General features: G+C 52.2%; 9 protein-coding genes across 9 annotated transcripts; 7 read left to right on the forward strand and 2 right to left on the reverse strand.

Moving 5' to 3' along the window:
* Nucleotides 1–307: 307 nt before the first annotated feature.
* QC761_0065360 (uncharacterized protein) lies at nucleotides 308–828 on the forward strand (the record flags this gene model as incomplete). The annotated part of the gene is made up of 2 exons (XM_062872638.1): nucleotides 308–659; nucleotides 802–828. The coding sequence occupies exons 1-2, from the start codon at nucleotides 360–362 to the stop codon at nucleotides 826–828; spliced, it is 327 nt and encodes a 108-aa protein (XP_062732175.1). The 5' UTR covers nucleotides 308–359.
* A 149-nt stretch (nucleotides 829–977) lies between these two features.
* QC761_403700 (uncharacterized protein) lies at nucleotides 978–3,958 on the forward strand (the record flags this gene model as incomplete). Its single annotated transcript, XM_062878657.1, has 2 exons — nucleotides 978–1,260; nucleotides 1,496–3,958. 2 exons carry the CDS (start codon nucleotides 978–980, stop codon nucleotides 3,319–3,321), a joined length of 2,109 nt encoding a protein of 702 aa, XP_062732176.1. The 3' UTR covers nucleotides 3,322–3,958.
* A 416-nt stretch (nucleotides 3,959–4,374) lies between these two features.
* Nucleotides 4,375–6,882, forward strand: QC761_403690 (uncharacterized protein). The gene is made up of 2 exons (XM_062878656.1): nucleotides 4,375–5,859; nucleotides 5,912–6,882. The coding sequence occupies exons 1-2, from the start codon at nucleotides 4,814–4,816 to the stop codon at nucleotides 6,642–6,644; spliced, it is 1,779 nt and encodes a 592-aa protein (XP_062732177.1). The 5' UTR covers nucleotides 4,375–4,813; the 3' UTR covers nucleotides 6,645–6,882.
* A 1,082-nt stretch (nucleotides 6,883–7,964) lies between these two features.
* QC761_403680 (uncharacterized protein) lies at nucleotides 7,965–9,159 on the forward strand (the record flags this gene model as incomplete). The annotated part of the gene is made up of 4 exons (XM_062878655.1): nucleotides 7,965–8,414; nucleotides 8,694–8,729; nucleotides 8,836–8,953; nucleotides 9,032–9,159. 4 exons carry the CDS (start codon nucleotides 7,965–7,967, stop codon nucleotides 9,157–9,159), a joined length of 732 nt encoding a protein of 243 aa, XP_062732178.1.
* Nucleotides 9,160–12,718: 3,559 nt separating this feature from the next.
* QC761_0065400 (uncharacterized protein) lies at nucleotides 12,719–13,495 on the reverse strand (the record flags this gene model as incomplete). The annotated part of the gene is made up of 1 exon (XM_062872639.1): nucleotides 12,719–13,495. One exon carries the CDS (start codon nucleotides 13,493–13,495, stop codon nucleotides 12,719–12,721), a length of 777 nt encoding a protein of 258 aa, XP_062732179.1.
* A 2,103-nt stretch (nucleotides 13,496–15,598) lies between these two features.
* QC761_403660 (uncharacterized protein) lies at nucleotides 15,599–16,202 on the forward strand (the record flags this gene model as incomplete). Its single annotated transcript, XM_062878654.1, has 2 exons — nucleotides 15,599–16,087; nucleotides 16,182–16,202. 2 exons carry the CDS (start codon nucleotides 15,599–15,601, stop codon nucleotides 16,200–16,202), a joined length of 510 nt encoding a protein of 169 aa, XP_062732180.1.
* Nucleotides 16,203–16,770: 568 nt separating this feature from the next.
* Nucleotides 16,771–17,716, forward strand: QC761_0065420 (uncharacterized protein; the record flags this gene model as incomplete). Its single annotated transcript, XM_062872640.1, has 2 exons — nucleotides 16,771–17,486; nucleotides 17,638–17,716. The coding sequence occupies one exon, from the start codon at nucleotides 16,771–16,773 to the stop codon at nucleotides 17,254–17,256; it is 486 nt and encodes a 161-aa protein (XP_062732181.1). The 3' UTR covers nucleotides 17,257–17,486; nucleotides 17,638–17,716.
* Nucleotides 17,717–17,740: 24 nt separating this feature from the next.
* Nucleotides 17,741–20,844, reverse strand: QC761_403650 (uncharacterized protein; the record flags this gene model as incomplete). The annotated part of the gene is given in 4 exon segments (XM_062878653.1): nucleotides 17,741–18,128; nucleotides 18,143–19,246; nucleotides 19,302–19,547; nucleotides 19,600–20,844. The coding sequence occupies 4 exon segments, from the start codon at nucleotides 20,274–20,276 to the stop codon at nucleotides 17,741–17,743; spliced, it is 2,415 nt and encodes an 804-aa protein (XP_062732182.1). The 5' UTR covers nucleotides 20,277–20,844.
* Nucleotides 20,564–23,744, forward strand: LMCO1,AO1 (Ascorbate oxidase (AO)-like protein; the record flags this gene model as incomplete). The annotated part of the gene is made up of 2 exons (XM_062878652.1): nucleotides 20,564–21,947; nucleotides 22,002–23,744. Exons 1-2 carry the CDS (start codon nucleotides 21,690–21,692, stop codon nucleotides 23,742–23,744), a joined length of 2,001 nt encoding a protein of 666 aa, XP_062732183.1. The 5' UTR covers nucleotides 20,564–21,689.
* Between the last annotated feature and the right edge of the window lie 195 nt (nucleotides 23,745–23,939).

The raw sequence follows: 23,939 nt of genomic DNA on the forward strand, positions 1-23,939 counted from the left end.
GAGATGCCATCTAGGATGGCACGATGGTCGAAAGACTTGTCGACTATCTTTCCAAACGCCATTATATAAGGCATGCCTGGTGTAACTGCACGCCGACTTTTAGACGCCTGTGGTTTCCATTGACAACCTGTATATATGCCCATCTGTTGACACCTATCTATGTCCTCCTGAGTCCTGTGCCATCGTGCTCAGGCACCAATGCTAGGTGGGCTGACGCTAAATATGCTATGCTTCGATCCAAAGCACCAAGGCCTGCACGCAATTGAGGCCTGCATTGGACCAAAAGGGCATATGATTCTAGCGTTTACATATACGTACTCCGGGCCGCCTTCTGATGCCGTCAGCTCGAAGATGTCTGAATGGAGAGCTTCATCGTAGGAAAGAAACCTCTTACGGTGCGCCGGACTGGCTTCATCGAACAGCCTCTGGAGCTTGAGGCCAAAAGAGTCCAAGACCCGAACCGGGGCCAAAAGTGGAGTGCCACCGGACAATCAACCAATCAAAACCCCCATTATGATATTTTTTCTCTGGCTGCTGCTCCCACCTCCTGCGACCAGCGACTCTCTCTCAACGTTGCCCGCCCGCATCATCACTGGCAACAGCAAACCGCTCGACCACCATCCTCCACGTTCGCTGCCGCTCTCCGCAGCAATCGCATGGTATGCCCCTTTCTCATCCTCTCTATCCCCCCCCCACTCCCTCTCTCTCTCTCGCTCTCTCTCTCTCTCTGTGTGTGTGAACCCTCACCTGACATGGCAAACAGAGAGCCAGGCAGCGTGTTGCACTCAGCTCAAACCCCAGGTACTATCTTTGATGGCTGCCAAGTAATCAGGCCTTCCTGACCTTCGCCGTCGTCCGACTTGAAGCTCCACCACCTACCGCCTACCAAGCACGTCCTCGCCAGAATCCTCCGGCGTTCACCTCCTCCACGGCAGCGACTCACCGTAGTGATCTCAGCATACAACCCGCCGCCCATAATGGCGCCTTCCAATGGCACTGGTGAGAAGCCTGCTACCCGGAAAGCTTCTTCCCACGTTGTTCCCGTTGTCCCTGTTCTCCCTCTCAGCTATGTGAAGCGGCTCCCGAATCAGCCAGCCACACCTTCCCAGTCTACCCAAAAGGTTGACGAGCCTTCTACCCGACCTGCCAGCCCCGAGAAGAAGAATTCCGGCGATCATGACGCTACCACACCGTCCGCTGCCACCATTCACGTCGCTACGTCTACATCATCTACTACCGCATCGAATAGCAATACTCCAGGTACGTGTATCTTTTTCTGATTGACGCTATCGGCTGTTATAAGCGAAATGGTTCCCCTTCCTCAAAAGAATGGTGTCGACGGCCGTCCTCCATTGGCTTGTTGACTTGCAGCCTGTGGCTTTTGGTCAACGGCGTGTCTGCCTCCTACCCCACAAGCGAAATCTTGCGACAATGACCTCTTTTACTCCAGTTGCACTGTAGAATAGTGAGCAATGCTAACCCAGAGTGCGCACAGATTCTTCCACCATCTGTTCCGAGCCTACAGAGCAACCGTTTGTATCGGGTGCCCCTCCTCCTCCTTCCAGTCATCACAACCCCGCATTTGAGCAGCCGGCGAGAACACCAGCCCCTGAGCTTCCTCTCCCCGCCCCACACCCGGCCATCGCGAATCGGCCAGTTTTCCACCATCCTCGCCCCAGTAACGGAAGCTTGGTGTTTGCTCATCACGAGTCTAACGCCTCCTCCCCTGTCCCTCACTCGGGTGGCTACGGTTTCCCCCCTCCTGGGATCGTGCCATACCCACCGTCTGCCGCTCTCCCAGTCACCGCTGTTGACGCTTACGGCCGTCCCTTGTTGGTATCACCGACAGTAGATTCTTATCCGCCGACTGTCATAAAGCATCACGGGCCACCTACTCCCCATAGCTACCACGGCTCACAATCTTCCCAAATTGGAGATCACATCTACAACCAGCATTCGACTATGAGCGGCACTCATCCAACCATGAACGGCACTCATACAACCATGAACGGCACTCATCCCACTATGAGCGGCGCTGGCCCGGTCAACGGCGGCCAGGGAGGAATTCGGGGTCCTCAGCCTACCACCAATGGTGTTCAACCCACAATCAACGGCTCTGGACCCTATCATCCTACCGGGGGTATGAGCCCCGAGGCCGCGGCTGCATTAGCACATCATATGAACTCGATGTCGCCTTACATTAGGGCTGCGCTGGGCGACAACTCGTACAGTGATTGTACTCTGGACGTGAATGTCCCAGTCAGCCACATCTTCCAGGATCACCCCGACTGCAGCCGACTGAACACTGCCATTCGAACGCCAGCGCATCGGCTTATGCTTGGTCGCAGTCCAATGCTTGCTGAGAAGATTGGAGAGGATGGTGTCCAGGCCGGCGGTGTCTTGCAATTAGAGGTTCGTGATGAATGGATTCGGCCGGACGTGTTTTGGCATTGCCTCCGTGCGTTATATGGTTGGGATATTGCGGCTGGCAACCTACCGAGCCAATTACGCTACTGGAGTGCCAAAGACGAGCTCAAAACCGCCCTTAGCTACTGGGCTGCCGGTCAGATGTTGCTGTGTCCTCGGATTCGGGGTATCGCTTCGGACTGCGCAAGGAGATTGCTTGGGTGGGAGACGATCAGTATCGCCGCTTGGTTCGTTTCGCACAACATGGCTCTGGGACCCAGCTTGACCCACGATGTGTTCCTCGACAGCACTCTGAACTGGATAATCTATCATCTTCCCCAGAGCTTTGATGTGGACGAGAACGCGGGAGACTGTGGGTTTTCTCGGCTCCCTCGTGCCAACCAGTCGGCGTCCTACAGACCAAATCCGCCTAATGCACACGTGTCGTCGCGTGTTGCTGCCAACCCGAGGCTGTCTAAGATCCGGTTCGGAGATCTGGCAGAAGAAGGATTTGACGTCGATCAGCTCTATCCCGGCAGTCCATTCACACCCGCTCAGGTCAATGGTCTCTTTTCTAGGATATTGCTGAACCTTCCATTTGACCTGCTCAAGCATGTCCTGGAGCACCCCAATCTCTGCTCCAACGCCGGGCCTCTTCCGCCGGGACCTCGTTTGCGGATTATTGATGCGGTTCGGGCGGCGCGGGAGAAGCGACGATGGGAGTTATTGGAAAGCACCGACATGCAAGTGCGTGTCTATCAAGAGCGGATCGCGTCTCAGCCGGAGCCTGTTCCTGTGGTTAATTTGGCCGACTTTTGGCACAATAGCTTGGGCTTCAAGGAAGAGACTTTTATCGGTGACGTGCCATTCCTCATTCGCACCTGGAGTCTTGGTCCTGAAGGCAGCGACGTCTAGTAGTCTGGCGGTGAACAACACCAAGGCGACACCGTTTTACGATATTATGATGGTGGGCGGGATACGGTCCTATTTTTCGAGTTTACAAGCAACAAACTCGGCATCATTGGGTGATCCACGTGTTCATATTGACACTTGGGAACTGCATTGCGTTTGGCGTTATATGGTTTACACAAAATTTGGGCATATGTGTTGCCCGGCTGGTTAGAAGGCAGAAGGTGCAGCTTATGAACGGGTTTTTTGCCTCTCGTCTTTTGCTCACGGCATCTTCGCACTGCCTTTTCCCTGACTTGGAGGGTCTGGCATCAAGATCTGGGGTTATCGGAATCGGGATTGCTATGCTGGTTCGATACTGCCACCAGATGTCCCTGGACGATGTCCAGCGGTTTCGGGGTCTTTCTTTCGATGAAAACATGTAAACAGTAGAAAAGGCCTGAGCTGGAGAGAGGCAGTCGGTTGTCATCACCTGGCGGTCTCTCTCTCTCTCTCTGATCACTTTTAATGTCTTTTGTTTTTCTTTCAGCGTGGCATTATGGAGTCATGGTCGATGGGTTAGTGGGAGTAGGGGTTCAAGATATTCGCCTTGGAGGAAGATTGGGGGGTGGGTATTCCAGGAATCTGAAAAAGAGTTGGGCTGGTCGGTTGGGGTCACGAAACATGAATATGGATAGACTGGGCTGGCGAGCAACACAGTTTGCTTCAGGTAGCTCTTTGACGTAGTTGGGACTTTTTCTGTATTTCATCTTGCAGCGTAAAAATGGAGTTTGGCGGGACGTGACAACTCGGGAGCATTTGAGTCCGTAAACAAAATCTGGTCCGTCTGGGGTGACATGTACTTTGGGCAGACAGCAAAAAAAGGGAAGGCATTGGATGACGGCATTAAGCCCCAAGATTTTGAAAGTGGGGAATGGGACTCGAGCAGAGTGTGGGGAAGACCCCTGTCTTCTGGCCCGTGCATTAATGCCAAGTGGGTTTCTTGCATGGGGAACAGGATGACCTCGGCTTTTTTTGGCACGTGTAAAGGAGAAGTTCCCCGTAGCTTGTAGGTCTTGATGGAGACTCTCCATTGTCCCCCCTCTTTCATCATCAACGACAGCAGTGTTGGGCTTTTCAGGATTACCGCGATACGTCTGCCAACCGATTGAGAGGTTGTTTTCATTTGAGTTTTGACTCTTTGCTGACTGTCTTGTTTATTTGTTGATCAGCCTTTCCGCGCGGAACAAGAGACGCGCCCCGCGCCCCGCGCCGAGTTAAAATTACAGCTGACACTTGACTGAAGTCTGGTACCTGGCGGGCTGGGCTGGCCTGACGTGCATATACCTACCTACCTACCTACCGCCCGCATATCCATCCATCTTCAGCGTACTGTTTTCCGGATCAACCGAGAACCTACACCCGAACTTGAACGTCCAATTCTCAACATATCACGGCGTTTTTGCTTTGCAATACTTTTTCATATCAACCCGACAACCGAATTTGCGAGATCGTCACAATGGCGGCCTCGCCCTCAAGCGCCGCAGGTGCCACGACGGCAAACAGCTCGCCGTCCTCCGACCCCATCCTCCGCAACGCACTCCGATACACCATCTCCGCTCGCGAATACGCCCTCTTGCACAAATATGTCATTTCGAAATCCCGAGCGCTGAAGCGGCGAGCACCGACGGTGGAGAAGGTGAGGAATATGATGGATGGGCCTCAGCAAATGCCACAGCAGCAGGGGAGGAAGGGGTCTATTGGTGGGCAGGGGGGTAAGAGACAGGGGTCGATCAAAGGGAAGGATGTCGCTCCGCCGACAGCACAAGGGGCGGATGATTACAATGCAAAGGCCGTCAGGCATTCCATCAGGGTGTTTATGGCCACCGGGGCGGTGATGAAGCTTTGGGGGTTGGCGCAGACGAGGTTGTTGGGGAAGAAGGGGGATGGGGGAGGGAAGGATAAGCAGGGGGGGTTGCACAAGAGTCCTACTTTGAGGTTGGGGTTGAGTTTGAGCACGATTTTGTTTCTGTATAGGGTGTTGTTTAGGTTTTTTACGAGGTTGAGGGTGCAGCTGCTGGAGCCGAGTGCTGCGCCGTTTAGGAAGCGGAATCCGAAGACGGCGAGCACGCTGACGAGTCCGTATGCGCCGGCTGTTGGGGCGAGTTTGGCGGGGTTGGCGTTGGGGGTTTATCCGGCAGAGCAGTTGAGGGTGACGATTGCTTTGTTTTTGGGGTTTAAGGCTGTGGAGTGGGGGTGGAATTGCGCAGAGGAGAATGGGATGGTTTGGGGGTGGGAGAAGACGGTGTTGGGCGGGAAGGGGAAGATGAGGGAGAGGCCTTGGTGGTGGGGGAGTTGGATGTTGCAGCCGTTGGCGTTTGGGCAGTTGTTGAATGCGGCGGTGTTTGATAGGGAGTGTTTCCCGAAGGGATTCGGGAATGTGGTGGAGAGGTTTTCGTTGACGTATTTGCATCCCAAGCCAGAGGATTTCCCGGCGGGAATGCAGTGGCCTACAACTGAGGTGGTGGTAGACGGGATTGCGAGGATGGCGAAGTTGAGCTGGCCGTAAGCTTTGCATTCTAGATATGGTAAAGACATGGTGCTGACACGTTTTCAGGGCGTTTATCTCGCCAACCCTCTTTCCAGGCAAAGAGGACACCCTCCCCCCTGGGCTCTCCGCCATCGCGCCTCTGACCTCGGGCGCCCACCCCCTTATCACGTCGCTTTCTTGTGCGACACTTCATCCCTCCGACCCATCTTGCACACGCACATTCCTCACCTTCTGGCTCCGCTCCTTCCCACCACTCACCCGCATCCTTTTGCTGGTCTACTCTGTCCTGATGGTCCCCAAGATGAAGTCCTTTTATCACTTCCCCGTCTCCACCATCCAGACCCTTGTGTCCAACGCTCTCCGGATGTCGACCTTCCTCACCGGCGCCGTTGCCACCGCCTGGTCAAGCATCTGCTTCTTCCAGAGCTGGTTCCCACGGACTTTCCTGCCCACTCAACGGATGTTCCTCGGTGGGTTCCTGGCTGGTCTCTGGGCGATTATCGAGCAGGGGAGACAAGGAAGCAGACAGATCTTCTTGTATAGCGCCAAGGCTAGTGTCGAAAGCTTCTGGAAGGTGGGAGTGAAGAGGAGGTGGTGGAGGGCAATGAAGGGGGGTGATGTGTGGGTTTTTGTTGCGGCGTTGATGCTCACTGGTGTTGTGTATGAGAGGGATGCGAGGGCGATTAAAGAGGGGAGCTGGAGGAAGGGGATCAGTTGGGTTAGGGGAGAGGGGTTGAGGGATTGGGGGGTTGAGGTTGAGGAGGGGGAGGAGGATGAGGACCGGGAGAAAGAGGAGTGAGGGGGTGGTGCTGATGGAAAGGGGCGAGTGATGATTAGTAGTATAAGAACAGGGTAAGGGGTTGTTTGGGACCTTTTGGTGGGACCGCGTTGTCATTTTGATAGAGTGGTCTTGTGATGAGATCTATGATCTGTGAATGATTTATTTTTGGGACTTGGTTTTTACAGTCTTGCTCCGCGTCAGGTTGGACCGCCTTTTTTGCATTTAAGTGACGTGACTGTTTGGATAGGTAGGAGATGATCTTGGAGTGCTCTGTCACACTTCTGATGTCTGAAAGCGAATACCTGCCAATGCAAATAGCATATTTTGATTTGGGGTATCGGTGGAAGATACTTTTTCGTGGTGGTGTAAGTTTGTCTAATACATGTCAACTATCTTTTGAGCTGTGTTGGTTATCTTTTGAGGTGTATCTAGTAGGCGAAGTGTGAAGCCGAGACTGAGAGAATGTCGGGATGCTTTCATTTTTGAGTCATTTTGGACTTTTCCTGTGCATGAGCTACAGTGCACACTGTATGGCATGCAAGATAGCTTGCAACAATCACGCCCTCATACATTCTAATACTACCTCCCATCCCAAGGATGATCCTGAACAACCACGTCGTGGACCAAAGATGGAGCTGCAATTTAAAAAGATAAAACAGGTTTGTCTTCGACTCTCCCTTTGAGACCTCAACTAAAGTAACAATCTCCATTCGTTTTGATCCATAACTCAAAACCTCCCCCATGTTTTCCCGTGACAGATAGCTTCAACAGTGCCCGTCTATACAATAAAACCTCAAGTAACGCATTGGAAAGCCCATAACCTTTGCTCTTCTTGACAGTCCCCGTATTGAATGGGTAAAACCATTGGTGGGATCGGGTAGAGGTGCATAGAAGTGGTTGTGTGAATGTTTGTGCAGATGTTCTGCTTTGGGTCTGGTGATCCAGTCAAAGATATTGCCGACCCTTCCTGTTCTGTCCCGACCCGATGTCAGTGGGAAAGGGGTCAAGGGGAGGGGGGGGTGCCAGAAGTTTGCCTGGCCCCTCTGTCTTACCTTATAAACCCGACATCCAATGTACCTACCTCGCCAAGTATCTGGAAGATCGAAACCTCGCATCTTCAGTGCCCAAAGTCAATGTCTGGTGCGTGCTTGACAGTCACCACCTTCTCAGGACTGCCATTCATGTATAGCTCTCGATCCTAGCCGACTTTCTTCCCAAGTAACTTCATCATTCAGATGCTCAAGATGGAAGCTCCAGGCATGTTTGGGGTCAAGGTCTTTCTGCATGCTGGAGAGCCTTGGAGGCAGCCCTCGAAAAGGGATACCTCGCCTGAAAGACATGAATTCGGGGTTCCAATTATTTGTGCCCTCCCTCTTGAGGCAACAGCTGTCACTGCAACGTTTGATATCACCTGGCCCTCTACCGTTGCTTGGAGGCAAAAGTCGGCCACAGGAACAGGAACAGCTACTTGGAGATGTGGCCATCAGAGACGGGATACTGCAGTATGACTTGGGGAGAAAGCTTGCTGGTCGGTTCGTGCCGGAGACGAAGCTCCTGGAACCAGGCGTGGAAATACGGGGAGTGCTGGTGAAGTTGCGGACAGAACAGGCATGGGAGCTACTGCAGAGAGATGTCGCCAGCAATCTTGAGGTCTTGAAAGGGAAAATCTGGTCTTCTGGTTATCCTGGTATGCGTTGGGATTCTCTTTTCAGATCGGACTACCTGCACAAGAATCGCGGTGAAGAGAAATGTGAAGAGTGTGCAGGTGATGATGGAGTCTGTATGCGGTCGATTGAGATGACTTGTCAACAGCTCGGCTGCAATGAAACCGAGACTGTGATTCGCCGAAGGTTGGATTATCAGAGTGGCTCTATCATTCACATTGGACGCGTAGGTTCTGGGGACACGGTGATGAGGTTGGGAAAGGATCGTGATGAGATTGTGGAGCGAGATAGCATCATTGTATTTGAGATGGAAGGTGCTGGGGTGTGGGAGACCTTTCCCAACTGCTTGGTCGTCAAAGGCATCTGTGACTACGCGCATCGTCACAAGAACAAACAGTCTCAGGGATATGCAGCTGCGACCGCAGCCGCCGTCGCAAAGTTGTTTTTTGAGAGTCTGGGACACATGTGAACATTAACATTCACCTCAAAAAAGAGTTTGTAGCTGATGAATTCTCTAGGCATTCAAGAGGTCCCAAGAGATTTAGAGCCTCAGGATGTCGAGAAAAGCGGGCAATTTCCCGGCTGAGGCTCACGGCCTGTTGGACGTGCTGTTTACAACACCATATCTAGACCGCAAGAATCGTAATCCTAATGTGGTCCAGGGTACCTGTGAGTGGTTTATCCAGCATTCATTATTTTGCCAGTGGGAAAGGGGGGCGTTTCGAACACTCTGGGTATCAGCGGACCCTGGGTGTGGGAAATCAGTCCTGGCCAAACATCTGGTGGATGATGTCATTCCAACCACTACGGCTCGAAAATCCTGTTACTTTTTTTTTCCAAAGACGATGTTGAGGATCAAAAGACAATGAGCAGCGCGCTGAGTTGTGTATTACATCAGCTCTACTTAGTATTGTCGAACCCAGATTGCCTCCCGGCCGCCACTAAAAGCAAACTGTAAACAAATCCTGAGGGCTTCAAGAGCTCATGCGCCTAAACAAAACCGGAGCATGCCCGAATTTACGCTTCATTCTGACTAGTCGACCGCTTGAGGCCATTCGACGGGAGTTCCAGATCAGGGACAGCCCGGGTTCCTCTGTAATCCACCTACGTGGTGAAAGTCCAGAAGATATCAGACGAGATCAACATCTTCATTCGAGCCAGAGTGCAAAATATCGCTTCACTCTTTGGGCCTCGAAGACAATGAGAAATACTTCCTTCTGAACCGGCTCCTCAGTGTCCCGCATCGGACATACCTTTGGGCGCACTTGATACTCGACTTGATCGAAAAGGCGGCCGATATAGACAAAGTCGGAGATGGATGAAGCCTTGCTGCAAACGGTCAGTGCGATTTGCTACAGGGTCCAGAATAACTATCCAGTATGGTACGAAGCTTATCGCTTGTCTAAATCCTCTCCTGGCGCGTTGACAGTGGCCGTCAATACCGGGCTTCTTCGACTGGTGGAGATGATGTTGAAGTCAAGAGACGCCCATGGTAATGACTCTCTCAACGAGGGAACTGGCTAGCTTTAGCAGAACAAGATGGAACAAACACCTGTTTATGGAACAGCTTCTAACCTTTGTGTTGGTGAGGAAGAGGCCCTCCACTTCGAGAAAATCAAGTTACTCCTTGAAGCTGGCGCCGAGCTTTATAACATCGGCGAGCATGGTAGCACTCTGGTATGTTATTTCTTGTAGCTTCGCTTATTTCCCCTCTTGTCTGCCAGATTGCGTCTCTGACACGTCCATGATTGGCAACAGCTTCATGTTGTCGCCCGCTACTGCCTCAGGGTGCAACCGGAGCTGGTAAAGTTGGTGCTGAACACCGGTGTCAACCATCGACGCAAAGATGAAATGACAGCGGTACTCCTCACCTACAAACCGGAGATGATACGACTATTGGCCGAACATTGTGCCGAATTAGACGGAATACTGCAGCATACTAGCGGACCTTTCGGCAACGAATCGGTTCTGTCTCGCCCATTGCAACTAGGATCTCTTAAACCGGAGTAGAGACTGTATGTACTGGAGGCTTTGCTCGATGCTGGTGCCCCCGTCGACGAACGGAATGGTGATTCGCTTACACCACTTTTGCGGATCACAATTCATATTTCCGGTTGAGTTCAAAGTTGGCAAGGCTACTTACTGGTCGAGAGAGGGGCAGATGTCAATACAGTAGATGCCAACCGAAGATCGGTACTCTCGTGGGCTGTTTCAGGATCCTGTAGTTGCAACTACCCGCTGCACGAGTTTCTCGTCGGTAGGGGTGCAATCAAATCCTATTTGTGCACCCCCCTTTCACTTCCTGTGCATCCCCATATATGACCTTGTCCATTTGCCTGGGGCTAGAAGCTACCACTATCACCACCACCACCACCACCACCACCACCACCACCACCACTACCACATCAAAAGTACAATGCCAACACCACGATCCACAAGCACGTTACTAGGTATTTACAACGATACCAGACTTACTTGAAGATTCCCATATAGACTGTAGTATAGCAAGTTATCAACCACCATCTACACATCCCTCTCGCAAATTAATGTAGACCCTGAAATCTAGGTACCACACAAGTATCAACATTGACCGACTACTCTTCGTCCTCCTTCAAAACCTCATGCCACGTCCCCTCTACCGTGTGTACGAATCCGTCCCGGCCCTGAAAGTAACTCATGTGCTTCTCAAAGTGACAGTCTTCCATCCCCTCATTATCTTCCAGTTCCCGTCCGGCTTCCCCAGGTGGAAAGCAAAAGTCAGGTGCGCAAACCCCTTGTACCACCTTACCGCTAGCGGGGAACTGTCCACGTCTAACTGGCCCAAACCTTGAGGGAGGGGGCTGAAACATTTCTATGGCCTCCTCAAATGAGCCACTCTGACCCGGCGGTGGGCTTCCATCCACGGGTCTGAAATGGAACATGTTATCAAACGCCAAATAGACCACTTCCTCATGCGAAAATTCCTTCCACCAAGGAATAACCTTGAGAAATGCCCACCATTCTTCTTTGTTGTGTTGAATCAAAGTAGGAGGGTCATTGTCAAAAACCAATACACAGTGTTGTCTGAAATGGTCTGAGGCATGGCCGTCAAAAAAGTGGGTTACCCCCGCGGGAAGACGCAGGTTCGATTGGAGGTTGGGATTTGGTATGTAGGCTGCATCTTCTGAAGATATAGTCGATGACCGTGGGCTTGTAATCAGATGGCTGGACGAGGGGTCATACTGCCATTCCCAAGTCCGACAGATGCCGTTCAGGATGACGACATCGTCAGGATGCAGGCGGGATGTCCGGGTTTCTTCACGGTGGCCTCTGATGGCTGCTTGAAACCCGGCGTTTTCCCACTTGATAAGGGCAAGTGTCTGTTCGATGGTCGTCCTGCAGACACGGTACCGTCCCTGTGTAGTCAGGAAGTCCATCACCTTGACAAGTGAGGAGAGCTCGGGGTAACATCTTGAACGAAGGCCCTCGAAAGTGGACAGATACATGCCTGTGGTAGGATAGTCTGGAGGCTCAACGATGACCAAAAGGAGGGGCTCCCGGAGAGTATGGAACTGCAATGACTTCATGAACGTGACTGCAATCCTGGTGATATGCAGAGTGTCAATATATGGGTTGATTCAGCCTTGAAAAAGTCTTGGGGAGCCAAGATCGCCACTGTATAGATACAAGAATGCCTGATAATATCTCAAAGTCTCTTTCCATGCTTCAATGTTGATGCTGAGGGTAACGTGTGGTTTTCCTCCGTACCTGCGATCGGTTGCCGGCTTCGACCCGCGTGGGTCGAAGCCGACCGATGCTGGTTTCCACATAGAACGATAAATCATGAGCTGAATCTCAACAGGGAGGCAGTTCAGGCCTCTTGGTTCCGAACTTGTTGATGCCATGATATGAGTGCAACCAGCCGACAAGTTGGAAAATTGACCTTTTGAAGGAGGTGCAGACAGGTGAGTTGTCTTGGCTGAAGCTTGGTGAAGAGCAACGCGGTGGGTCGACCTCTCTTTTGAAGTTCGACAAAGTAAAGCAGACAGACAAGCAATTTGCGTATTATTGACGCAAGAATAGGGAGAAGGTGGCAAATACAAGACAACATTGCAATCGTTCAAGTGTTTGCGATAACGTGGTATGGTCTGTGATTTCTAAAAGCTTGGCCTCTCCAAGATTTAGACCTGGAAGTTCCAGATCTGCATTGTAATCTGTATTTTGACGTGATAAACAAGTTTCAAAATCTTCACCCTTCTGTAAAGATATTTATGTTTCAGTCTTGATCACTCACCGCAAAACAACACCGTTATTGGGTAAGTCATAGCGGCAACGCTTAGCTGGTACAGGTATTCTCTCTTGGGCACAGTGTATGCAGATACCTCAGAGTAAGAAGGGTATTCTCAGTGTGGCGAATCTTTGATACCGGCTCAACAGAGATAGTATGGCCTAAGAATCTGCTGCTCCCGAGGTCGGTAGGCGAGAACAGTTGTCGTAATAAATTGCATAGACATCTTGCCTCCTGGTATTCGGGTCCCACAACGGTTGAGCACCCTGCAGCAATGTCTCCTTAGCTACACCGATCCCTGGTGGGCCGCTCTTCCTCCCCGTGGATGTAGTGGACGCAGTCGTAGACGTCTTGAAGCTCTGATATCCAGCACTCAGAACCACGCTCCGAGACACACCACCATTACCACCATCAGTGCCCACAAGGTCACCCCCAAATCTATCAATCGAAGCGGTCGTGGCACCCTTCCCAAACCCCTTCCATGTCTGACTCCGTGTCGGCAGCCACTGATACACCGAAGTGGAAGAGCACATCGGAGCGAAAAAGTGGAATTCGCAGATTGTCAACCTCATGCACCTGGGTGTTATTCGACTGCAGGAGGGACTCTTGGCGAAGCACTCTCTGTAGTCCTCACAGATGGTGGCTTTTCTTGGCCATTTCACCTGATCTGTGTAGATGGTGCATCGCAACCAGGCAGCATCGGGGTGGATACCTCTCCGGTCTCCTCTCCAAGAGCATGTCTCTGCGCAGGTGTAGCTCGAATTTGCCACACAGTCACGAGGACGATACATACCGTACGGATTCCCGGGAAAGTTGGGTTGCCTCAGCGTCTGCGTAGCTGGAGTGGCCTTTGTTGTGGTCAAGGTGGCAAGGGCGCTGGGCAGAATTAGTGCCAGAACAATCGCCGCATACGCGGCATGACGGGTGATAGCGAGCATTTCTGCAGGTCTGTCGGATAGATTCGATGACGATATAGCAGTCCCAGAAAAGGCCGATGTGTAAAATTAACACGGAGGTAAGTGTTAATGGGACCTAATAGAGAGGGTTTGTGGCGTATGAATATAGCTAATAAGGCGTACCAGGGTCATGTTTATACGTATGTACATAGGTCTCGTGATTGCCTCGAGAATTTAGAGCGCCTGCCTGGCCTAGTGGGCATAATCATACCTACCCAATCTTGGTTAAGAGGCTACCTGCGGTGCAACCATCGCCTAAGTAGGTATGTAGGCCTGTCACCAAGGTCACCCATCCCCCCATAGGTTGATCTTGACAGATAAAAGCAATGGGGTCGTTACAACGCGGTTCCGACACGGAATGTCATATGCCTGTCGTAATTAATACATGCCGGTAGATCGAAAAGCTGGGAAGAATCCATGACTGTGGGTGGCGTGCTTTTCAGGTTTGACGATCTGGGGTGCTGCGTCTGGTACATATCTCGATCAATGCCAGTGGTCCGTGATTGTATCGAGATACCGGCCTGTTATCTCTTTCCGAACACTCTAGCCGTCTGTGGGATAGCTGGGTCAAACATCCGGCGACCAAGCTCCACACTCACAAGCATTGCAGCTGCAATATAAATTGGTTGTGGCTGGATCCAGGATACTAGGTTCGCCTTGTGAGGCAGTTCGAGGCTACTTTAGTTACCCGCACTCGAGTATGCTTGACGCCAAGTTTATGTGATTCGAGATATGTGATGCAAAAAGAGACCAACGGCTTTCAGGTTTTAAATCCACCTCTGCAGGGATACTCAACTCGTGTCTTGATGTCGGCATATTGGCATTCCAAACCTGCTCCTGCCGGATATTCAATAAAGACCGACAAATCATGGAAACCGCAGAATTTCAGGCCCAAGCTTCCCCGGAATCATCTCCATCCCAAGAATCCATGGGGACAGCCCTCGATGAGAAGACGGGCACTGTTACTCATCAGCCCGCCAGTCAGGATCATCTCGGTGCAGAGGACCAATTCACCGGTTGCCCACCAAGACCTCGAGGTGAACTCGTAAAAGTCTGGATATTTGAGCTTCTCTGTCTAGTGGTCAGTTTTGGATCTCTCTTCAGTGGGTGCAACTCCAGAAGGGTCACAGCGCAAACGCTTACAACATACCCCCAGTCATCATCAGTGTCCTGAAGACATATGACAATCACCCACTTCCCAAGCTTTCATTCCACATCACCCTCAACACCTTTCTTTCCTTCTTCACCACCCTAGCTAAAGCAGCTTTCATGAGCCCGGTGGTGGAGTGTATCAGCCAGAGGAAGTGGAATTGGTTCGATCAAGAGCATCCCATAACCGATTTCGATGTTTTTGATAAGGCGAGTCGTGACGTCTTCGGGTCGGTCTTGTTGCTGAGGTTGCTCAAAGGAGACAGTTAGCTGTGGTTGGTGCGGTGATATCCATTGTGGGCATTGTCACAACGCCTGTCACCCAGCTTCTCATCGAGTATCCAAGTCGTTTGGTATCTCCACCCCCAGGCCCGGACACCCCAAACGCTACCATTCCCGCTGTCCAGAACTATCGCAGCCGTGTTGGTTTGGCTGGGCCACGATCGCTCGACATCACCAGCTTTGTTTCGGCCGGCCTTGTGCATCCGTCAGGTTCACTGATCAGTAAGGTGGTTCCGGTATGCCCCAGCGGAACCTGTGGATTCCCTGAATTTGAAAACTTGTCACTTTGTTCCAAGGAAGTCAACATTACAGATCGAATACGGGTCGGGCAGGTCCCCTTTTCTACCTCCCGTGACTGGACAACTTGGGATAGTATGATTGACAAGAACCCCCTCCTGCTTAACGGAACCCTGGCCTACAATGTGTCCTTCCTTGATGAGGAAGACGAGTACTTCATTGCCCCAGTGTCCTTCACATTGTACAGCTAATTATACAGCTCGCGTCTCGTTCGATCTATTGCCTTCGCCGAAGATAAGACCCTTGCCGCTGCATGGGTGGCCGGATACAAGGTTTGTCTTGCCTAACGCCGGCAACGTCACATACACTCACGGCAACTCAACAAGCTCGAACCCTTGGAACTGGCAGGCCTTCGAGATGGTTTACTACGCCTGCGTCAACAGATACTCGGTCCGTGTTGACAATGGAACTGCACGCACAGTGACTCTGTCGTCGCATGACGTGGTTGGGCCTTCAGACCACGGTGTGATAGCACTCAACTGTACGACACCAAGACTGGTTAGTGGAGGGGCACAGAAGACACAGTGTCAGCAGGACGGGAGAAACCCCAACCAAGGGGTGCTCACACTCAAGGGCAGCTTTCCGACAGCTCAGGGTTCAAACTTTACCGCAGATGTGCGGAGTTTGACACTCCCGGGCCCGGCCATCACCCATGATTCAGCTGGTATCTGGGCCTGGGATAGTGGTGCGGTGAAGATTTTGGTGGGAAATGTCGCAACCCCAACGCTTGCTGTTGCCGTATACGGATACAGAACCGATGACTTTGGAACAGCCGAAAACCGGTTGCAGACCTGGGATACCGAAATCCAACGACAGAGGCTGCAAAATGTGGCCACCAATCTGGCGGTAAGCATAACCAATGGTTAAGTGACGAGCCTCCTCTGTTCCTTCAGACAGATAGCCTGTTGAGGTATCAAACTGGTTGACAACGCTTTTCCAGCCTTCGCTCTATCAGATCTGATATCAATTCGACCGATGGGGCGGATAATGCTTTCCCGGTGGTTGGCACTGTCCCTGAGATGCAAACATCTGTGCAGGTGCGCTGGGTGTGGTTGACCCTCATCGTTTTGCAGCTTGGCCTCGCTCTGATATTCTTCATCATGACCATGATTGCGACTCATCGTCTTGATACTCAAGTTCGCAAGAGCTTGGCGCTTGAGACATTATATGCGCTTCACCCCAATGGCGGGCTTGGAAACGAGGGGACAAAAGCTCAGATGGTTCGACAACACGGCAATATGGTACTGTTGCAGCGAGACAAAATTCGCAACCAAAACAGAGAAAGACTGATGACAATTTGAGCTCACATGGGTAGCGGGGCGAATGGAGCCTGGTGTCGAAATCAGAGGGAAGGAGCAGGCGGAGACACACTATCCTGCTTAATTGGAAGCCTAAGGTACTTAGCTGCTAGGTAGTTACCTAATAGGTAGCTACCTTAAAGAGACGGTTAGCCTGAAGCATAAGGTATCTTATCTAATAACACGAATATATATGTTATCCTTGCCAGTTCCGTCCTGACACCTGACAAAATGTCCAATGACCACCGGTCAGTGGCGCTTCTTTGTTTCCGCCGGGCTGGCCTGCATTCCGTTTGCAACATTCGACCCCCGCCCAGGGCCCTTCGTAGAACAAACAGATCGCATCATGTCCCCGAGAGCCCATCGTCGTTCTACTTCATCTTGGGCACTGAAGGAGACTGGCTTCTCTACTATCTTGGCGACCGGCTCATTTCACAAGAGGAGATTGCCAAGGTTTCCGACATCATGGAAAAGCACTCAATCGGGCCGGAGAATACTCGAATCCGGAAACTGGTTGAGGATGGCAACCCAATAACTTGTTGCACCCTTCACGTAGTCTTATACGTCACCTACCTCAACATCGGAGTTGATCGCCCCTCCAAGCTCTTGAGACATTGCCCAAAAACCAGGCTTGGGGCCAGGCCCACCACCGGGTACCTAGCTATACACACCTTGATCCCCGGGAACCCCCCTACAAATCTAACTCGTATTTCGTAGGCCCACTTGTCTATCCTCAAGCACATGCCTCAAGACGGAGGGCGGCGTCATCCGCATCTCCCAACACACGGAGGAGGACTCAACCGTCACCATCCACCTCGACCTCACCAAGTTCGCCTCGCACGGTAAATCCGCTCTGGGCCGCTACCTCGTGCACCTGCATATCTGGCGCTGCGCTCCAAATATCTCAGCTCGCAACGACTTATACGAGCCTCTTTGTGCCGTCGAGGGTGAGTTCGAAACCGAGACCCAGATGGAAGTTTGTCCAGCCCAACAGGTTCCTTCGGGCGAGGACGAGGTCGAGATGGATGTGTGAGGTGTGAGATGTAACGAGCTGTCGGCTTTGCGAGAAAAAACCGTGATTAACCACCTAGAATCTAGATAATGATTAGATTTGAGCTTGCCTAGTCAACGGCGAGAATCAACGACATGTCAAACAGAGAGAAATATCAAAGAAGAAGCCCTCAGTATATCTACCCAACCTCTAAACCTCTACTCTATCCCTATGCCTCGCCCTCCCACAATCACCTCTCTCCACAACCCTATCAACCCCAACTGCAAACCTCCCATCCTCCTTCAAAATATCCCCCACCAACTCTTTAAACTCCCCACCTAAAGCCTCAATCACCACCTTGACATCCGGAGCCCTCGGCGCCTCCTCCTCCGCCATCCTCACCAACTTCGCTGGATCCAGCCCTCCCTCTTTCATCACCCCTGTTTTCCCCATCGCCAACCGCCCTTTGACATCCCTCCCACTCCTCAACTTCCCATCCAACGTCGCGGGTCCAATAACCGTATCATCTAACAATTGCTGCCATCTCGAGAGAAACATCCCCGGTCCGGCATAAGACTGTTTCAACGGCATTGTGTTCCTGTTGTTGTTGTTGTTGTTGTTGTTGTTGTTGTTGTTGTTGTTGTTGTTGTTGTTGTTGTTGTGGGTGGCGGGCTTGGTTTCCGGGAATCACCACCGCCGCCTGACCATCCCCAAGACAGCGGCGTTGACCACCCACTGTTGCTCAAGGAAGAAGCCGGTCGCGGAGAAGAAGGTGGGTTGTCCGGTGGTAAATTATCCAGGATTGTCTGCATCCGTTTTCTCGAAAGATCCTCCAAAGAAGAGAGATATGACGCATGTGCGTTGATGCTGGGAAGGATGCGTTCTCTTGTCGAAGAAGGCAGGGAGCTAAAGAGGAGCTGGAGGTTACTACTCACTGCGCCTGCACCTCCAGGATGTTTCTTTGATTTTGACGAGTCTGGTGACTTTGTTGATTTCTCATGTTCTGATGGCGGTCGCTGGTGCTGCTGAAACACTTTGATAGTGCTGCTACACCATACTCGAAAGTCGTTGGTGAGATAGGGGCACTGGCTGGCCACTTGATGCAGGAAATTGTACAACAACTGCCTGTTTCTTCGTAGAAGAATGACATAATCCTCCACTGACGGCGTCCGGGCCTCAGCATCGTTTTTGGGGGAACCACTGGTCCAGCTGCCGAGGAACCCGTTCCCGTCCTTTGGTTTCGCCTTGCCGATGTTGATAAAATCGCCAATGAATCCCTCAACAGCCGCTACATGCTCCCGCAGATCAACATGTTCATGCAGGACGCGAATAAACGGCTCAAACGCAGCCACAAGATCCTTGACTGCTTTGGTCAAAAGATCTGGTTGCTGACGGCAGAGTACGTTTGGAATTTCCTCGCGGTCTCTGATCATGAGCAACGTCGAGAAGTATTCAAGATACTGGGCGTGTTGTTCTTCTGTGAGGTTCTTCAGCAAACTGGGATTGGACCTCCTTAGAATAGTCACCACCATTGTTTCTGGGGTGCGTATGCTGTGATTGCGGGCCTCCTCATGCTCCTCCCTTGGTTTGCCAACATGAACTTTGATCGCATCAAGTTGGCACTTGGACGAGGCAAGTTGACCTCTGGTCTTTTCAATCTTGTCAATGGTTTTTCTTGACTCGGTGTTATCCCAAGAGAGAACCATCGAGATAATCCTAGAGAGTCAGCTATTGTGACAATCGAAGCAGGATAAGGGCAAAAGAAGCATACTTTTGTAACAGATTCATGCCATCATCCGCATCTTGGGTGAGTCCAACCCAGTTGGAAAGTGCACCGACGCCCACTTTGGCCAGCAAAAGTCGCATCATGCCGTGAATCATGGTGGCGGCATTTCCTATGCGCAGAGTCTGCTTAACCATGGAATAAGGTAGCAACTTATGCACATTTTCCATGAGTTTGAGCATATATGGTCCCTCAGGGGTCAGGACGAAGACATGATGTAGCAGTGTTGCCAGACTAGAAACCCCTATTAATAACGGCTTTGAAATACCTCAAATATAAGACTCACTGGATAATGATGTAGTCCACTGCAGCTTGAACACCAGACGAGTGTTCCTCCAGACTCTTCTGCTCAGCAGCGCAGCGGAACAGTTCATCAATCAGATTCCCATACAGCAACTCATGCACAGCATCCTCCCATGCCCGCTCAAGATCCTCCGCTTGTGATCGGTCATAATTGCCCTTGAGATTTCTCTTCTCTCCTTGTTCAAGACCTCCGATTATCCCCCGGGAAACCACTTCGTGAATCGACGACGCAGCAGTGGCCAAAGTCTTCCTAGCACCCAGCGACCCCTTGTCGTAGCTGTCGGAAAGATTCGCCTCTGCAAGCTTTTCCAAGATGCCTTGAAACTTTTGGTGCCAAAACTCTGGTGGCAGATCCCGAATTCCCGGAAATGACAAAACGATGGTCCGGAGTACTCCGGCTAGTAAAGGTGATGACGAGTCGGTGGCATATGTCGGTGCGCTAGTGCTGTCATTCTTAGTGCGTTGGGCAAAGGGATATCCATACCCTGAAATGGTGGCAGGGTGCTTGAAGCTTTCGACCTCTGCATATGTCTCGTGATGGGTGAGGATGTCCAAGAGCGCGTGCAGCTGGGTCGAGGTCAAAGTTTGGGGGGTTACAGAGGCCGACTTCCGTGCACTTGGGTCGTCAGATTGCTGGTGTTGGTGATGGGCCGGCTCCATGACGGGAGCTTGCGTTGTTAGTGCTGGGTGTGGACGGACAGAGACAAGTCGGTATAGGGTATACTGCTTGATGTTTCATAGGGGAATTTAACAGGTCGGAGGAGGGAGGCTGAAGGTGTCACAGGTTAGAGTTGCATGTATCCAACTGAAAGCCATGTGGCAGATGTTGCGGCGCAAATAGCTGAGGTGACGTCAGGAGGAGCGAGCGATGATTGGAGCAGAGGATGATAGGTATGCTGAAGGTTGTAGAATTCAGGCTGCTTAGATGCATTCATCCCCGAGTATAGGCAATAGGCCCACTGCACGATTCATGAAGCGATTCGAATCAGGGACTCTCTCAGGCGACCATGTTGGACCATTTTGGGCGGTGGGTTGGCAGAACATGACAAAGATTGTCTGAGAGTTTAAAGTTGAGAAGACTGGTGGGACGAACCGTCGTCTGGTCTGGTCTGGTCTGGTCCGCGTGATTGGAGCCGCCAGGAACAGCCACCCGGTCACCTCTCACTTTCTCTGCCAGTCGGAGTATTTTCTACGCAACGTTTTTGGCTTCGGAGGCAGGAAGCCTTCTTGGGTTCTTGGGTGCTTCTTGGAAGTTGGAGGAGGCAGGGCGACAACCCTAACCCAGCCCCTGGACTTAGCGCAAGCGAAATGTCCGACCCCGATCGATCGGGAATTTCTTCTCTGATGCCGCTTCCATTACGGCGCACACTGCTCGCCGTGTCTGTCACCATGGTGTATCTGTCACACCAAATTCAACAACATCTGCCAGTGTTCGGTTGCCACTATGCCCGCCTTGCATCTTTGGGCCCTGGGTGACAAATGCTGGACACTCAAAGGTTGGACAGATGGCCGACTTGCCCGCTAGCCGGTGAACGGCTTTTTACACCGCTTGTGGCTGGTCAGTGGTCGTGACCGTCGAGTCAATCACGTCGCGTTCCAATGTCGAGCCAGCACAAGCGTCCATCAGCAGCGGCTGGCAATTGTCCAACGATGCTCCGGTCCAAACGGCGCCGTTCACCGGCCATCGTCCACCGGCCGAGGAGAAGTCGTTATTGTTCCAGCCTGTCGGTCCTGTCCTGGTGTTCATCGGACGACTGGCTTCTCTTGTTGAACGTCTAGTGCGGGCACCGCCGCGGAAATGTGAGTGGCCAAGAACGATATCACGGCTATCAGGCAGCCGTTGATGATCTGGCGAATGGTAGAGGGTTGGCAGGAGTCCAAAGAGTATGTTTGGAAGTGGTTGGAGGTCGTGGCGACAGCCAGTGTATATATGTGCTTGAGAAGTCTCTCAGTTCGAAAATACTGTACCAGCTTCAGGTCATCAACAACCACCTCAGACATTTGACATTCTTCTCACATTTACACGAAATACCCGCACAGCCGCAAGCACCGTATAGCCTCAGAAGCAGCACCATGAAAACAGCCACAATATCCTCCCTCTGGTTAGGGAGCTGGCTTCCGGCCGCCTTGGCTGAGATGGTCACTCATGATCACAACTTCCACCCAGATCATATTCTCAGAGTCACAGAGGCTCAGGTGCCACTGTCATGCGAGAGTCGAACAGATATCCTCGTCAACGGAACGTCTCCAGGCCCCGCTCTTCACATCCTGCCTGGGACGAGCAGTTGGATCAGGGTTTACAATGATATGCCTGACCAAAACCTGACCATGGTGAATCTTTGGTAGTTCCCCTGCCTGGTGAGCATACGCTGACCAAGATACAAGCATTGGCATGGCCTGACACAGAGAATGGCCCCCTTCGCTGATGGAACGCCTCTCGCCTCTCAGTGGCCCATTCCTCCAGGGCACTTCTTCGACTATGAGATTGCAACCAACAATGATGACGCCGGCACTTACTTCTACCACTCCCACGTCGGTATACAGGCCATCAGCTGCACAGGCCCCTTGATCGTTGACGACTGTGGAAGCTCGCCTTACCACTATGATGACGAGCGCATCCTTCACTTTCAGGACTTCTTCCAAAAGTCAGATCAAGAAATGATGAGCGATGTTACTAAAGGCCCTTTCAAATGGGCTGGTGAAATCCACGGCGTTCTTCTCAATGGAAAGGGCGTTGCCACCGGCCAACAAGCCTCCGTTGGCCCGTCCGGCGGAGGCAGAGGTTTCTTCGGTGGTCGCCTCGGTGGTCGTCCTGATGGTTTCGGTGGCAACTTCCGTCACCACGGCGGTGATTATGATGACCAGAGCGACAGCAAGGGCTGTGACTCCAAGTCTGATGATACTAGCAGTGATGACTCCAACCAAGCTCAAGTCGAAATCACCGCCGGCTGTACCCTCCCCGTCATTGACGTCGAGCCTGGCAAGACCTACCGCTTCCGCTTCATCGGCGCCAATGGCCTTTCTTTTCTTACCATGGGCCTCGAGGACCACGACGACCTCACGATCATCCAAGTCGACGGCAGCGAGTACAACGCCCCCGTCAAGACTGACCGCCTCAACATAGGCGCCGGACAGCGCTTCGACGTCCTCTTCAAGGCCAAGACCATCGACGAGCTCGAGAAAAACGGCAACAAATCCACCTTTTACCTCCAGTTCGAGACCCTCGAGCGTCCCGAGCCCTACACTGGCTACGGCGTGGTCCGGTACGACCAATCCACGCCCATCCCCACAGCCCCGGCCAATAAGGTCCTCGACTTGCCAAGAGATCCCACCAACTGGATGGAATACACCTTCACCTCCCTCTTCCCCGAGCAGAACGAAGCCCCTTCCGCCTCTGAAGTCACCCGCCGCATCATCATCGACGCCGAGCAAAAGCAAGAAAACGCCACCGGCAAGGTCGTCTGGGAGCTGGCTCACCTTTCCTGGACCGAGCACACCTACACCAGCCCCTTGCTCGTCGACATCTACCAGTACGGCGACGCCGCCCTCCCCAACTGGGAAGCCGCCCAATCCAACTGGGGCTGGGACCCCAAGACAAAGTCCTTCCCCTGCAAGCTCGGCGAAGTCATCGAGATCGTCTTCCAAAACACGGGCTCTGAACTCGGCGGCATCGTCGAAACCCACCCCTTCCACGCTCACTCCAAGCATTACTATGATATCGGCTCCGGCCCCGGCAAGTACGATGCCGAGGCGAATAACAAGAAGCTTGAGCAGACGGGTTACAAGGCTGTCAGGCGGGACACGACGATGCTGTACCGGTATGACGAGCAGGTCGGTGTTGGTGAGCCGGCTGGGTGGAGGGCGTGGAGGCTCAAGATTACGGATGCGGGGGTCTGGATGATTCACTGCCATATTCTTTCGCACATGATGATGGGGATGCAGTCGGTTTGGACGATGGGGGATGCGGAGCAGATTCGGAAGCTGCCGCCGACGGCGATTTCGGGGTATATGACTTATGGGGGGAGCGTGTATGGGAATTCGACGCATGCGCCGAGGCTGTACCAGTATTTTAATGGGACGAATCAGTGTAGGCCCGTGGAGAAGAAGGAGAGGATCAGGGTCTACTAAGAGTTACTCGAGGGACTGTGCACAAGAGGGAAGGTAAAATAAGGTAGGTTATATATGATATAGATTGGGGGCCGGTATGGAAGCAAGAGCGTCTGGCTTTGGATTGTTTATAGATGTTGTTGGCGGGTTGAAGGTGGATAGGGGTCAGGTGCGTGGTGCGGTTGGCTGGATATCTTCTCGAGGTTTTACACAGAT

This window comes from Podospora bellae-mahoneyi, chromosome 4 (genome assembly GCF_035222275.1).
Source record: "Podospora bellae-mahoneyi strain CBS 112042 chromosome 4, whole genome shotgun sequence".
Taxonomy (NCBI): Eukaryota; Fungi; Ascomycota; class Sordariomycetes; order Sordariales; family Podosporaceae; genus Podospora; species Podospora bellae-mahoneyi.

Bases quoted from the DNA above. Each gene is read 5' to 3' on its own strand.
- QC761_403690 (XM_062878656.1), top strand. From the start codon at position 4,814: ATGGCGGCCTCGCCCTCAAGCGCCGCAGGTGCCACGACGGCAAACAGC. The intron at 5,860-5,911 runs GTAAGCTTTGCA...ACACGTTTTCAG, and splicing joins ATGGCGAAGTTGAGCTGGCC to GGCGTTTATCTCGCCAACCC.